Genomic DNA, 13,871 nt, shown 5'->3' with positions numbered 1-13,871 from the left:
TGGGGATTAGTTACCAAGCCAAGAAAGGGTAGAAACAGGGGAGAAGAATGTACTCTACACAAGGGGGCACAGCCTGGGCAAAGGCCCCATAATAGTTGGAAGCATGGCATATTCCAGAAATTGAGAGAAGACCAGCATGTCTGGAACTTAGTGAGAGGGAGAATAATGCAAGACAAGGTTGGAAAAATACACAGAGATTAGTTTATGCAAATCCTCAAAGGCCTGCATAAAGATTCTGGTTTTACTCTCAAGTACAGTATCTTCCTAATGATAGTGAAGGGTTTTAAACAAGAGGTTGACATAATCAGATTGGAATTTTGGCTACAGTGTGGACAGCAGAGAAGTGAAGCCAGAATGAATGGTGATGAGGGGATCCATTAAGAGTTTTTGCTACAGATAACATGAGGCAAGATAATCGTTGGGCTTTGGTGGTAGAAGTAGAGTTGGTGAGAAAGGTGGATTCAAAACACATTTAGGAGGAAAATTGACAGGAATTTTCATAAAAGCCCTCAGAATGTTTCACTTCACAATTCCTTCCTCTAAGATGGAGGTCGTTCAGCTACAGCCTGTGGGCCAAATCCTGTTCATTGCGAGAATTTTTGGTAAGATTTTATTGGAATACAGCCATGCTCATACGTTTACCTATTGTTTATGTGTGCTTTCACACTACAACAGCAGAGTTGAATGGTTGCAATAGAGACCTCACGGCTTGTAAAGTCCAGTGTATTTTCTGTCTGGCTCTTTACGAAAAACCTTTGCCAACCATGGAATTTACACTGCTTAAAACAGCACCTCCACGGTATTCCAAGGTGTACCTGTACCTAATTTGGGAGTCCAAAAGTCCATGAGTGCGCTTCGGGTGATCTCAGACCTCCTGAACTTGGAAGTAAAACTTAGTATTTATGTATGTTTCTCTGGGAAAACAGTATTCATCAGCTTTTAAGACGAATCCATGAAATCCCCCCAGAGTAAGATGTTTCCCAGACCTCTCCCTATTCTGTCTCTGGTTATACAAGACTTGTAAAACCCACATTTCTCTCAGTGAATAAGAAATGCACACCAGCACCAAATGCTAAGTATCATTAAGTATTGGATAGAAATTGCTGCGTATTGCTAAATTCCGAATATAAGATCTCATATATCCAGATTTGACTGGCTGGCTCCTCTAACCTGGAGCTTTAGGATAGCAGGTAGCTCAGGGCTATAAATGAGAACTAGATGAGTAATTTCTTTAGATTTCTTAGATCTTTTTTTGATTTCTCAAATAATTATCCCCCCCAAATAAATACTTCAGTATATACAAGATTGTAGATAATTTCATTACAAGGGAGGTCTCTGAAGGGAACAAGCAGGTGATCTGATCGACCCACAGCAGCCTTTGTGTACAAACCATGTTTTAATTCATTTTCTGCTGCCTAGAATGCTGCTTCCATCAGACTGTGAGCTCTCTGATTCCCCAGGACCTGACACACAGGAGTTCAGTAAATGGTTACTGAATATGTAGAGAGATGATTAAGCTAACTGTTGGCCTCATGTCATGTATTTGTGTATAGGTTTATATGTATGTACACACATAATGTACTAGAGGAAACACATTAATTAAATAAATGTGTGTAAAATTCTTCTTGTAAACAAAATTGTGCTTTTAAATGAAGGAGCTGAAACCATAGTCTATCTTCACTGAGGACATCCTCCTCGGTTGTAAAAATATCTGATTCAGTTAATGCTCAGTGCCTCGCTTCAAAAAATCTAGCATGCAAGTGGGAGGAAAACAAGACGTATCCTTATTTTGGCCAAGATTTTAATATTAGATAGATCTGGCCATTGTGAAAATTCACAAGATGGTATTTATTCTTCATTTGCTCTATATTTTTATATGTGTTATTTAATGTGAATTCATTGCCTTGACTCTTAAATAAAACACATCTTCTGGTGACAGTACTCAGCATGCATAGGTGTGCCTGGAGGTCCTTTCTCTAGTTTCAAGAGGAGAGGCAGGGATGGGAGGCCTGCCTGAGTCCACAAGAGGAAAGGAGAGGACACAACAGTACCTGAACGTACTCAGAGAGCAGGCCTGACTGAAAAGGGTGTTGTTCATCCACCAAAGGAGTTAGAGGCTTTCATAACAGGTAGATAGAGTCAGTCCTCGGGAGAAAAGGGTTATAATCAGAGCTGAGGAAAGCAACCAGAGTGCCAAGTGCAAAAGATAAGACAAGTATGAAAATGGTTGAACAAAGAGCAAGAACAGATTCCAGAGCATAGCAGCTGAGGTAAGAGCAGACCAGGGAGACGTTCAGAACTCTAGCCGGGGCTCACATGCTGTGAGTGTGCCTCAGCTAAACTCCCACTTCCTTAGATGTTTACTGCTTCCTGAGTTAGGAAGGCATGGAGTTTAAAGAAGTTGATCAAGGGTCAAGTCAATTAGTATTAAATATCACATATGAAAATGTAAGCATATAAGATACAGGTGCTAGACTATGCACCTGTGCTTATCAACAAGTCACCAAAAAATGCTCTGGAGAAAATGAAATTGTTAAACATATACAAAGTAAAATAAAAATAAAACAAACAAAAACAATGCCACCAGGATGGGAAAGTAGTATAACCTGAAGCAGCATTTCTCAAGGTGTGGTCTATGGACTTATGATCCCCAAAAATGTGACAGTTCTAGATGCATGCATGGGGGCTGTCCTCCTCTTGGGAGATTCACAGTGTGCTAAAAGTCTCAAAAGTCCTGCAAGAAAAAGTCCTGGTTGACTGTGTTTAGCCCAATATTTTCCATATTTTATAGTTAACCAAGAACCCTTTTTTTTTTCAAAATACACTTTATAAATGCATACTTAGTAAAAGCCAAACAAACACATTGCTTTGATCAAAATTTCTTAATTGTATAAAATCTTCTGAGTCTTAAGTTAAAATAATATCACTTGTCAAGAGAACTGTGTAGTCATTTTTAAAAGATAAAATTAGATTCACCTTACACCAGAATAAACTCACACCATGTACTATAACTCAAAGTACAGAGGCAATAAAAGAAAAGAGTAATATGTTTGATTACAGAAAACATTTTTTTAAACTTTTGCATGGCAAAAAAAAAAAACAGTGTAAGCAAAGACACATGACAAGGGGAAGGGAAAAGACAAAAAACCTGATAGAAGAAGGGGCAAAGACATGAATACACACAAAAAATAGAGATATAAAATGCATATATGCATATATCTACATATTACATAATGGCCTTATGCACATGAAAAGACAGTCGACTCCATTCATAATGCTCATGTTGAGAACAAATGCAAATCAGAACTACTTTAAGATACCAGCTTTTATCTCTCAGATTGGAAAGCATTAAAAACTTGACAACATACTCTTATGACATGGCTGTAGAGAAACCAGCACTGACCCGCATGGCTGGTGGGAATGCAGATGGCACCGCCCTTGAGGAGGGAATTTGTCAGTATCTAAAACCAAGTGTCTATTTACCTTTTGTCCCAGAAATTCCACTTCTAGGAATTTACCTTAAAGATATATCTCCAAGTATACAAAAATCAGTAGCTCAAAGTTATTCACTGCAGCATTAATTGCAGTAATTGCAAAATATTGAAAACACGCTCAAACATGAGAGAGTGGGGAAATACATGATAGCATAGCCACACATGGAGTACTATGTAGCCATGAAAAAGAATGAAATGCTCTCAAAAAAAAAAAAAAGGAATGAAATGCTCTCTATGAACTGGGGGGGGTGAATGATTCCCAGGTTATATTTTAAGTTGAAAGATGAAAGTGCAAGAGTCATTATAATATGCTACCTTTTGCATTAGACACATATCTGCTTACTTTTTGTGAAAAGAAACATAGGAGATACCAGAATGAAATTGATTTCCTACAGAGGGGCTGGTAGGGATGGCATGGAAGTGATAAGGGGCTGGAAACAGACTGGGAGACATGAGGGAAATGTGACTCTTACCTGAATATGACTCTTTGTGTTTTTTGACTTTTGAACTGTTAACATTTTACATACTCAACAACAAAAATAATAAAAATCAATAGTTAATGGAGAAAAAAACAGAAGTGGATGACTCCAACTACATTTTAAACAAATAATACAACCACACTGAAGAGGAAGGAGAGGAACTAACCCGAGTAAATTTAGACCATACTATTTTACTGTTTTATACTCTTTTAACAAAGGAATAAAAAGAATCATGAACAGAACTCTAGAGAGTAGGTTTGGGGTTTTCTATTGGTTGTTTGGTTTGGTTTTGTTTGCTTAACAGTTCTGAAACTACTTTTGACACGTTCTATAGTTCAGAAAATAAGTAAATTTATTGAGGATAATGGGAGCCAGGTTCCTTACTGTCAAAAGGAGTTACAAATATGGAAAGAGGAGAGATGAGAATGAATCTATGGTATTGTATTAGTATTGAAGAAATGAGCCCACAGTTTTAAACCAGGGATCATCAAACATTTTTCTGTAAAGGGCCAAATAACAAATACTGAATTCTGTCATTGTAGCACAAAAACAGCCATAGACAATACATAACGAGTGAAAATGACTTTATTCCATAAAATTTATTTACAGACACTGACATTTGAATTTTATATAATTATCATATGTCATGAAACATTATTATTTTAATTTTTTCACCCACCTTTAAAAATGTAAAAATCATTCTCGATTTGCAGGCTGTGCAAACACAGGCATTGAGCCAGACTTTGCCCACAGGCCATAGTTTGCCAATCCCATTTAGAGAAATGATGATAGCTAGATAGATGATAGATAGATAGATAGATGATAGATAGCAAATGTGATAAAGTGTTTAAGTTGGGGAGTCTGGATGAAGGATATGTAGGAGTTCTTTGTACTCTTCTTGCAAAGAAGAAGTACTCTTTGTACTTTTCTTACAGAAAAGCTATAAATCTGAAATTATTTTAAACAACCAAAAAAATCACAAAAGGAAGAACTCTGCACTTTTCATAGCTACTACAGAGAAGGAAAAACATTAATCAATCAAGTCATTGGCCTAAGAAGTGAATATCTTACCTTTTATGACAGTCACACAACCCCCATGTCCATGGACCGTGAGTAGGAGCTCCTCCTGCCGGTGTTTAGAGTTTCTGATTTGTCACAGAGGATGTCATCATATGATAACATTATTATTTCTGTTGCTGGTGTTCCTCATTGCTCTTCAGCACTCTTGCAGAGTAATGAGGTCGCCAGGGCTGGTAATTTGTATGTGACCTTGTAATTTTCTATAATGTGGGGATTTGGGTCTACAGTAATGAAATGGACTAAATGAAAGGTGCTTATCAGAAAATGCCCCATTAGGGGCGCCTGGGTGGCTCAGTTGGTTAAGCGACTGCCTTCGGCTCAGGTCATGATCCTGGAGTCCCGGGATCGAGTCCCGCATCGGGCTCCCTGCTCAGCAGGGAGTCTGCTTCTCCCTCTGACCCTCTTCCCTCTCGTGCTCTCTCTCTCTCTCATTCTCTCTCTCTCAAATAAATAAATAAAATCTTTAAAAAAAAAAAAAAAGAAAAGAAAATGCCCCATTAGCTTGGAAGTCTGCGACAATTCCTTTCTGATGTCCTTAATGTGTTGTTATGAAATTCAATTATACAGCACGTTCACCTTGCTTATTTCACTAGCCATAGTGATAGCTAAGGTGAGGAGTAACTGAAAGTGTCTTAAAATATCACAAATAAGAATTAGGTAATTTTTACGTTGAGATACTTTTTTTTTGCAGGAAGAGTGAACGACTTTCATGGAAAACCTCTGCTATAGAGACTTGTAACCATTCTTCCCTCCTTGACTGGTTTAATTCCAACAAAATCCAATTCCTGTGGTCTTGGTTTATCACTGTAGGGAAAGAGACACTATGATTTTCACCAATAATGAAGACGATGGTAGTCATAGCTGAAATCTATTGAATGCTACTCTGTACCCAGATCCATGCCAAATGTTTTTCACCCTTTGTGTGTGTGTGTGTGTGTGTGTGTGTGTGTGTGTGTCATTTAGTCCCAACAACAAAACTCTGAGGTACTGTCATTATCTCCTCTTTATTGAAGAGGCTTATGATGTAAGCAGTGTGGCCAAGCTTTTGCATGGGGAAACATGGCGCCAGGACTGACAGGGCAAACCAGTGCTCTTACTTCCTGCTGGGACTGGCTCCCACTGTAGATAAAGACAGAAATACAGAAATTTAGAAAGAAGTTGTTTAGTCATGAGAACGTGCCCCTGTTGAGAATAATAAGGTAAACGAACAGATGCTAATATCAATGCAAGAAAGAGAGTTCACGTTAGAAGAGCCTTCACTCTCCCTTCCTGCTCCCTTCCCCTGAAGAAGCTCACAAGTTGAGAGACAAGAAAGGCTTGAAGTAGCACATACAGTGACTCATGCCCTCTGGATGTCACCCTCTTGCATCACATCCATGCAGGCACCTCCTAGAGGGACTGGGAAGACCAGAAAAGAATGGAGGAGGAAGAGAGTAAAGAACTTGGAAAATGAGCTTGGCAGTTGGAGGCAGAGAACAGGGAACGTAGGAGTAGTTTTGCCCCCGTTCTTAATAGGAGAACTGAAGGAATGGGTCACTCAGGGGCCCTGCTCCCCTCACTCTACCTTCTTTTGCCCTCCGATGCTCTAAAGATCTGAGTGAGTGCCTGCTGACCCTGCCATTGTGGCTGGTCCCTGACCACTCCAAGACCAGCTTCTGTTTTGGATCATATCTGTAATGTTGTCATGGAGGTGACATGCAACTTTGCTATGCTTCCTTACCCAAAGATCATAAGAAGCTTTGTCTCTGCTGCACTTCTTCTGAGTTACTGAAATAATTTTCTTATAGGAGAGGTGCTGTGTACACTTTAAGAGCCACAATAAGAAACTTTCAAGAGGAATAGTCATCTTTAATCTAGTTGATGTATTTGTGGAACAACTGGTTAGTTCAGTGATTGACATTATATTAATCCATTTATAGAACTGAATATTAACTTCTGCACATTCTGTCCTTCTGAAATATGAAGGAGGGGGAAAAAATGTTTCTTTGTGGAAGCCCCAGGAAATGAAAAATGCAAGGGAAAGGTAAAATTTATATATGAAATTGCAGACCTGTTGTTTATTTACTTTCTTCTTGTCTTTTTAGGGACTGGTTAAATATGTTGAGCCCACCGATTGTTCCTCCCAGTCAACAGCCAACAGACCAGCATCTGGATTCTTCTGGAAGCTTGAGTGCTCAAGGTGGGACTATGGAAAATGTTATGCATAAAAAAATAAAAATCATTAACTACAAATAGAGAAAATCAGTCACTTTGAGATGCCACTGTTTTTATTAAATGCTAATCATTTAGGCTCACACCCCCAAAATGAGATACCCTGTGCCTCATTTTATAGGATGATAAGTCCTTTGGTATCAAACTAATCTTCATCTGGATTCCGGCTCTACCAATTCCTGCTGTGTGGCCTTTAGGACTTTTGGTTACCGCATTTGTAAAGTAAGACTGATAATAGATAGTGTCCACCTGAAAGTTTTTCATGAAGATTCAATAAGGTATACTGTGCACAAAGCACTTACTAGCTGTTCATATTATTATAAAGCAGATCTGATGCTCCTAGATCACTGGATACATGTTTTCATTCATACAAGGATACTTGTCTTTAAAGATAAGGCTGGTACAGAGTTACAGCAAGTAGTGTTAGTGATGGAGGAATGGGAAGGAAGCGGGAATGAAAATCTGCCTGCCTCCCTTTGTTGGCGAGAGTCATAGAAATGAACCATCAGGTTTTGGTTGTGAGCAGGGAACGTGACTGTCAGGAGTGCATAGAGGAGGAAGGGAAAAGAAGCCTTTGGTAGAAACGGAGGGATTGGGATGGGAAGGCAGAGGAGAGTCTAAAGTGCATAACTGGAGTGACAAATAACCTCAGAGTGAGACTCCCTGAGACGGCTTTTTGAGTTGGGATTCTGAAGAAGGAAGCATGCTATCTGAAGGTAAAAAATAATAATAATATAGGAACTGAAGCCAATATAAATTGCTCCAACAAAGGTGCCAGGTTCCCCCCCCCAACTGCCCCAGAGAGAAAGTGGAGCATCCCATTTTTCTTCAGGTATGGAAAATTCAGAGTGAAAGCTCATACATCTGAGTTGTACATTTTTGCTGCCCAAGGGATGGAGATGTCTCCGTGATTTACTGTCTGAAATAGATTATGCCCCTCAAATTGGGAATCTTTTTAGAGGTGTACATTTATAATTACTTAGGACAGAAAAATAGAATCTTGGCTGTCAGGAGGAGACCTTGCTGTGAGAGAACAAATAATATGTTATGTTAAGTGTCTTAAATAAACCACAGGAATAGAGAGCGTGGTCCTTGAGCAAAGGCACCCAAGATATATATTAGTGAGAATTAGCTGAAAAAGGATGGCTTCAAGTCACCATTGCCAAGTGAGGTTTTGACAGCAGGAGCTCAGTTATGTTGAAGGTAAACAGAACTTCCATCGAGGGCAAATTAACAAATTAAATTCAGAAGATTGTAGAAATGTTCTGGCCGATATTAACCAGATCTGGCGCCCTTCCTGCCTGTCAGCCTCGGTTTCTATCAGCCGTCCCTTTCCCCTTTTCTGATCTGCTCGAGTGGTTTGTAGCTAATTAATATTATCAAAAATTAGTGTTTCCTATTTGGTGACTCTTTACATGTCATTGGCTTAGTTTTAGATAACATATCAATATGCCAAGGTAGTGTTCTTATAAATTGTTGGTCAAGGAAAAATGATGGGTTGAAGTATCCAGTTTATATCACCAAAAGCAAGAGGGAGACGTGGTTGCGGGCAGTCTGGGCCTCTTCCTGGGCTTCTGTCCCACAATACCAGGAATTTAGGGAGATATGCCGGACACCGTGCTAAGTTCTAACATTAGCTGTCACGGCAACACCACAAGGAAGGTACTGTTTGTGTTCGTGTGTAATTGTTGTTCTTTACAGCTGAGAAAACTGAGGTACGAAGTTCTTGAATGCCTTGCCCAGGGTCACACCACCAGTCCTCAGCAGAGCTGGGATGGGAATCCAAACAGCCCGGCCCCAGAGCCCAACCACTGTTGTTATACTTTTTTGATTTTGAACCAAGTACCTAAATTACCTACTCCAAAAATAATATATATAAAATCAGGATTTGAAATTTTATTTTTCTCTTGAGAGTTCCTGATCTACAGAAAAAAAAAAAAAAAAAACGAATTGAAACATCTCAAGGGCTAAGTACTTAAGTTCTTTAAGCGGGGGCGGGGGGGGGAAGAGCAGACCTCTCGTCCCCTGTTTCAGCACTGGACCTGCCTCCCCTGCCCCCCCATGCTTGTCAGGAATGACAAGTGGCAGCATTTTCTCCATGGGAGTGAGGGGCTTGGGGGCAAAGTTGCTGTGCTGACCAAATCTGAGGGAGCGAGGGCCTGACTGAGAGACAGGATTCCTGGATTGCCGAGCTGCCAGGCCTGGGTATTTGCTTGTCACCTACCTTCTCAAAGGCCTTTCTAGACAAGCTTATCTAAGTAGGTCCATCTCCCTTCGCCTTGTACATTTTTTTCGTGCCCTTTTCACAGTTTGTCATTCGTGATTTGTTGTTTAATGTCTTCTTTCCTACATAGCCTGTGAGTTTTTAAAAGCAGAAACTTTATCAGTGTGCTCACTCCTGGATCCCAAGTACCCCATGCAATTTCTAAAGATTATTAGCTACTCTCTAAATTTTTGTTAGAGGGAAGACAGGAAGGGAGAAAGGGGAAAAAGGGAGAGAGAAATGTTCTTCAAAAGGCCATTTTTTTATACCATCTTTGAAAAAAAATGAGTAATTCATTGAAGTCTTACTTTCAGTTTTCCCCCGTTCCAGTATTTTAGTATATTAGGTATATTTCTAAAACTTGACAATGAGAGTATTGAACCTAGACCCTCGCATTTTAGCAACTAAAACAGTGATCAGTCACCTTGGGCAGTGGCTCTTAAACTATATTTATAAGCAGTGAAAACTTTTCTTTCAAATGAATTTCATATGAAATTCCAACATATAAAAGAGATAAAAGCAGAACTGCTCTGGCTAAAGGGGAAGTTAGGGTCTCAGAACCCTGCCTTGGGGCTCTGATGAACCAGCTAAGAACAGTGATGCAGTCCAACACCCTCAACTTGACCTTGCTTAACGTCAAATGCCCAATCAGAGCCCCAGCTGGCAGTAGGACCCAGGCTTCCTCCCTATCAGTGCCTTTCTGCAGAACCTGTGAAGGTGGTTTTGAAGGCTGGTTCACAGGGAAGGAGGGCCTCCCATCTTTAGACTTCTAGGATAAAAATGATCATAGCTAATATTTATTTCACCTTCCTGTGACCCACACCTGCAAGTACCCTTTACTTCTCATGATAGCCTCCTGAGGTATAGACACTGCTGTTCCCCACCTTTCCCACATGGACACCACCTTTCCCACATTAGAGCCGGGAAGTAACGTGCTGAACCCCCACAGCTCCAGCTGAGGTGGAGAGGCCGAGATGCATCTGCAGATTTAGAGGCATAACTGCAGTTGCACAGCAGGGAAAGATGGCCTGACCAATGCCTAGTTCTAGAAAACTTGCCCCAGGCCATACGAAAGTAAGTGCATGTGTTAACCTCTACAACAAAAGAGTGGGTTATTTTATCAGCAAAATGATTTTATTGAGGAATAGCAGAGGAATGGCAATTTGGGACATGCAAGCTGCAGCAAAGCATAGGCAAGCCTGGAGAACAAAGGAGAGGAGCGTTACCTTGTAGAGAAAAAGGAGGGCGTTGGGAAAAGCTGCTTTGAAGGAAAGTCTATTAGAGTCTAAAAGTCTAAAGCAAGAGTTCCAGGTGGCAATGTTTCTCATTGGCTAGGCTATTGCTTGTCAGGGAGAAAATCTTCCTTCCTTCTGCGGGAGCAGTAAAGTGAACTTCTTCCTGCCCAGGAGCATGGCGTAGGCTGCCACAGAAAGCTTGAAGTCCCTTCGGGGCTTCCCAACTCCATTTCAAATGAGGGTCTCCCTCTATTCATTTTCACACATGCCTTAGACTTGGCCTTTGAGTCTCTGCCTTATTCAGTACGAGTTTGTGCCACAGCCACAGTTTCTGCTCAGACAGAATGCCGCAAGGGCATGAATGCCCCCTTAAAGTAAACAGCCTGTCTTCCTGCAGAGCCGGGCAGCTGGCAGGAACAGCACTGCACTCTGGGCTCCTTGGCTAGAGGGAGAGACAGGCAGCTGTGTGCAGTTCCTCCCGGGCCACAGCACACTCGCTGAATGTCAGTTACCAGGGGCATGGGAGCCCTTAACACTTAGCAAAAATGTGTTTTCCTGTAGTGCATGTAAAATGGGAAAATGGGAAGTTATGATTTCAGAACTTACTCAAGAGAACTACCAAGCTGACCTTTGAAAATAAAGCAGACTTTGCTTGAAGAATAGTTGTCAATTTGTTTTTGACATTTGTTCCTTTATAGATATGACCCTTCAATTATTCATGCTTCCCAGCTCCAAAATGGAGCTCTCAGGACTGCAAAACCTCTCCTGAAGTTTACATAGATTTTGAGTAAGAAAGACATTCAGAAGTGCTTTTAGAGTTGCCAGAACCTCATAAAAATAACATTCTTGTACCTTTTTTATGGCAAAGCCACAGAGGATATTCCTTTATGAACACTGGTTAATCTCCCACGAGACACAAATAGGCAACAGATGCTGATTTTAAAGGTGTAATATCCAAATTACTAGTCAAGAATTTAGAAGAACCTCATGGTTCCTTGAAGCTAACCAGAGAAAGGGGAATCTGGCCGTCTGCTCGGGGTCCAACAGAGGAGTCCTTCCAGAGTTATTCGACATTCACCTGATACTCTGAGTCTAAAAGCAATCTTCTAAAATCTGTTTTATTAGTTAGCTTACAGACATTATGCTTCACTGAAAAACCATGGTATCCCCAAGTGCTTGACTTGGCACCTAGGACACAGTACACGCTTCATAAATATTTAATGAGTGATTGCGTGAATCATCTGCTCATGGAAAACAGAAGGATGATTTGGTCTACTTTTTGGATCTTCTTTGGATCTTCAAGATTTATTTAAGGTGCCAAGAGACCTTCTCCCAGAAAGAAACAATACTGGCAATGTAAAAGTAATAATAGAAGCTAGCATGGGGGGGGCGGAGCAAGATGGCGGAGGAGTAGGAAACCTAGATTTTGTCTGGTCTCAGGAATTCAGCTGAATAGGGATCAAACCATTCTGAACACCTACGAACTCAACAGGAGATCAAAGAGGAGAGTAGCAACAACTCTCTGAACAGAGAAGCGACCACTTACTGGAAGGTAGGACGTGCGGAGAAGTGAATCCGAGGCGATATTCGGGAGGATAGACGGCGGGGGAGGGGCCTCCGCCGGCCGCTTCTGGCAAGTGCTAGAGCCGCCGAGCACAAAATCGGACCTTTTAGAAGTCGGCTCCGCTGAGGGACGTCGCTCCAGTGGCTAAGCGGGGGTGGAACCCTCGCGGGACAGTGGGGTCTCAGGACCCTTGGGGTCACAGAAAGACCGGGGGAGCCTGAGTGCGGAAGAGCTCCCAGGTATCAGAGTGGGGAAGCCAGCTGCAGAGACGGAGCCAAGGCGCGGGCTCTCATCTTGGGGTTGCCATAAACTGTGATCCGCGGCCCAGTCAGGCCACTGCTCCTCCAGCAGGGACCCAAAAAGCGGCAGAGCCGGGGAGACTCCCCTTCCTTCCCGGGGAGGAGCGGCGCGGGACCGCACCGCAGGGATCTGCTGGGTTTGGAGACTCCACACGGGGTCGGGTGCCAGAGATACAAACGCTCGGTCACAGGCCGGGTGAACACGGAGTGCGGCCGGAGACCGAGGACAAGGGAGTGACTGCTTTTCTCTGGGGGCGCACTGAGGAGCGGGGCCCCGAGTTCTCAGCTCCTCCGGGTGGAGATTGGGAGGCCACCATTTTTGCCCTGGTCCTCCAAGGCTGTACGGAGAGCTTGCAAGGAACAAAAGCTCCTGAGATCAAACCCGAGCAGCTTGCTTAGCCCGGACCAGCAAGGGCGGGGCAATTCAGCCTCCGGCAAAGACATTTGGAAACCACAGCAACAGGCCCCTCCCCCAGAAGATCAGCACGAACAGCCAGCAAGCCAAGACCAAGTTTACCGATCAAGGAGAACGGGAGAACTCCAGCGCTAGGAGAATACTGCACATAGAATTCATGGCTTTTTTTTTACCATGATTCATTAGTTCATCAAAGTTAATTTTTGTTAACTGTTTTTTTTTCTTTTTCTTTTTCCCTTTTTCAACCAACATCTTATCAATCTCTTCTTAAAAAAAAAAAAACATTTTTTATTATTCATTTTTAGAGTCATATTTTATCCCTTCTAGTAGTTACCCTTATTTTTGGCATATATATATATAAGTTGTTCTCTCTTTAAAATTTTGAGATACAGTTTCTTCTAACAGATAAAAATATACCCTAAATCACTAGTGTATGGTTCTGTTCTAGTCTCCTGCCTGATCACATTCTCTCCCTTTTTTCTTTTTTTTTTTTAAATCTTCTTTCTTTTTTCAAACAACTTCTTATCTTATCAAGTCCTTTTATAAAATCTTTTATAATTTTCATCTTTACAGTCATCTTCTATCCCTTCATTGTATCAACCCTTATTTTGTACATATATGTCTTTCTTCCTTTAAATTTTAGGAGGCACTTTTTTCTAACAGACCAAAATGCACCCAAAATCTAGTGTGTGGCACTGATCTATGCACTAGCCTGATCATATTTGATCACATTCTGCTTTTTTTGTGTTGTTCTGTTTTTGTTTTTATCTTTTTTTTTCTCTCTTTCTTTTTTCTTTCTTTCCCTTTCTTTTCCCCTGGTTTCAGGTCTTT

At 41.3% G+C, this 13,871-nt stretch overlaps 1 protein-coding gene across 5 annotated transcripts in view; it reads left to right on the top strand.

Annotated features, from left to right (window-relative positions):
* CFAP20DC (CFAP20 domain containing) overlaps positions 1 to 13,871 on the top strand; it is a 266,758-nt gene that overhangs the window by 240,452 nt on the left and 12,435 nt on the right. For 4 of the 5 annotated variants that reach the window (XM_027587613.1, XM_027587616.1, XM_027587612.1 and 1 more), the window contains one exon: positions 7,138 to 7,232. In XM_027587613.1, coding sequence (XP_027443414.1) covers positions 7,138 to 7,232 — 95 coding nt within the window. Of the gene's footprint in view, positions 1 to 7,137; positions 7,236 to 13,871 lie in introns of those variants that run through there. The other variant, XR_003518687.1, reaches the window with a different exon arrangement.

The sequence above is a fragment of the Zalophus californianus genome, chromosome 1, assembly GCF_009762305.2.
Source record: "Zalophus californianus isolate mZalCal1 chromosome 1, mZalCal1.pri.v2, whole genome shotgun sequence".
Classification (NCBI taxonomy): domain Eukaryota; kingdom Metazoa; phylum Chordata; class Mammalia; order Carnivora; family Otariidae; genus Zalophus; species Zalophus californianus.
The sequence above is the reverse complement of the archived record's forward strand: the minus strand, read 5'-3'. Positions and strand labels throughout refer to the sequence as shown.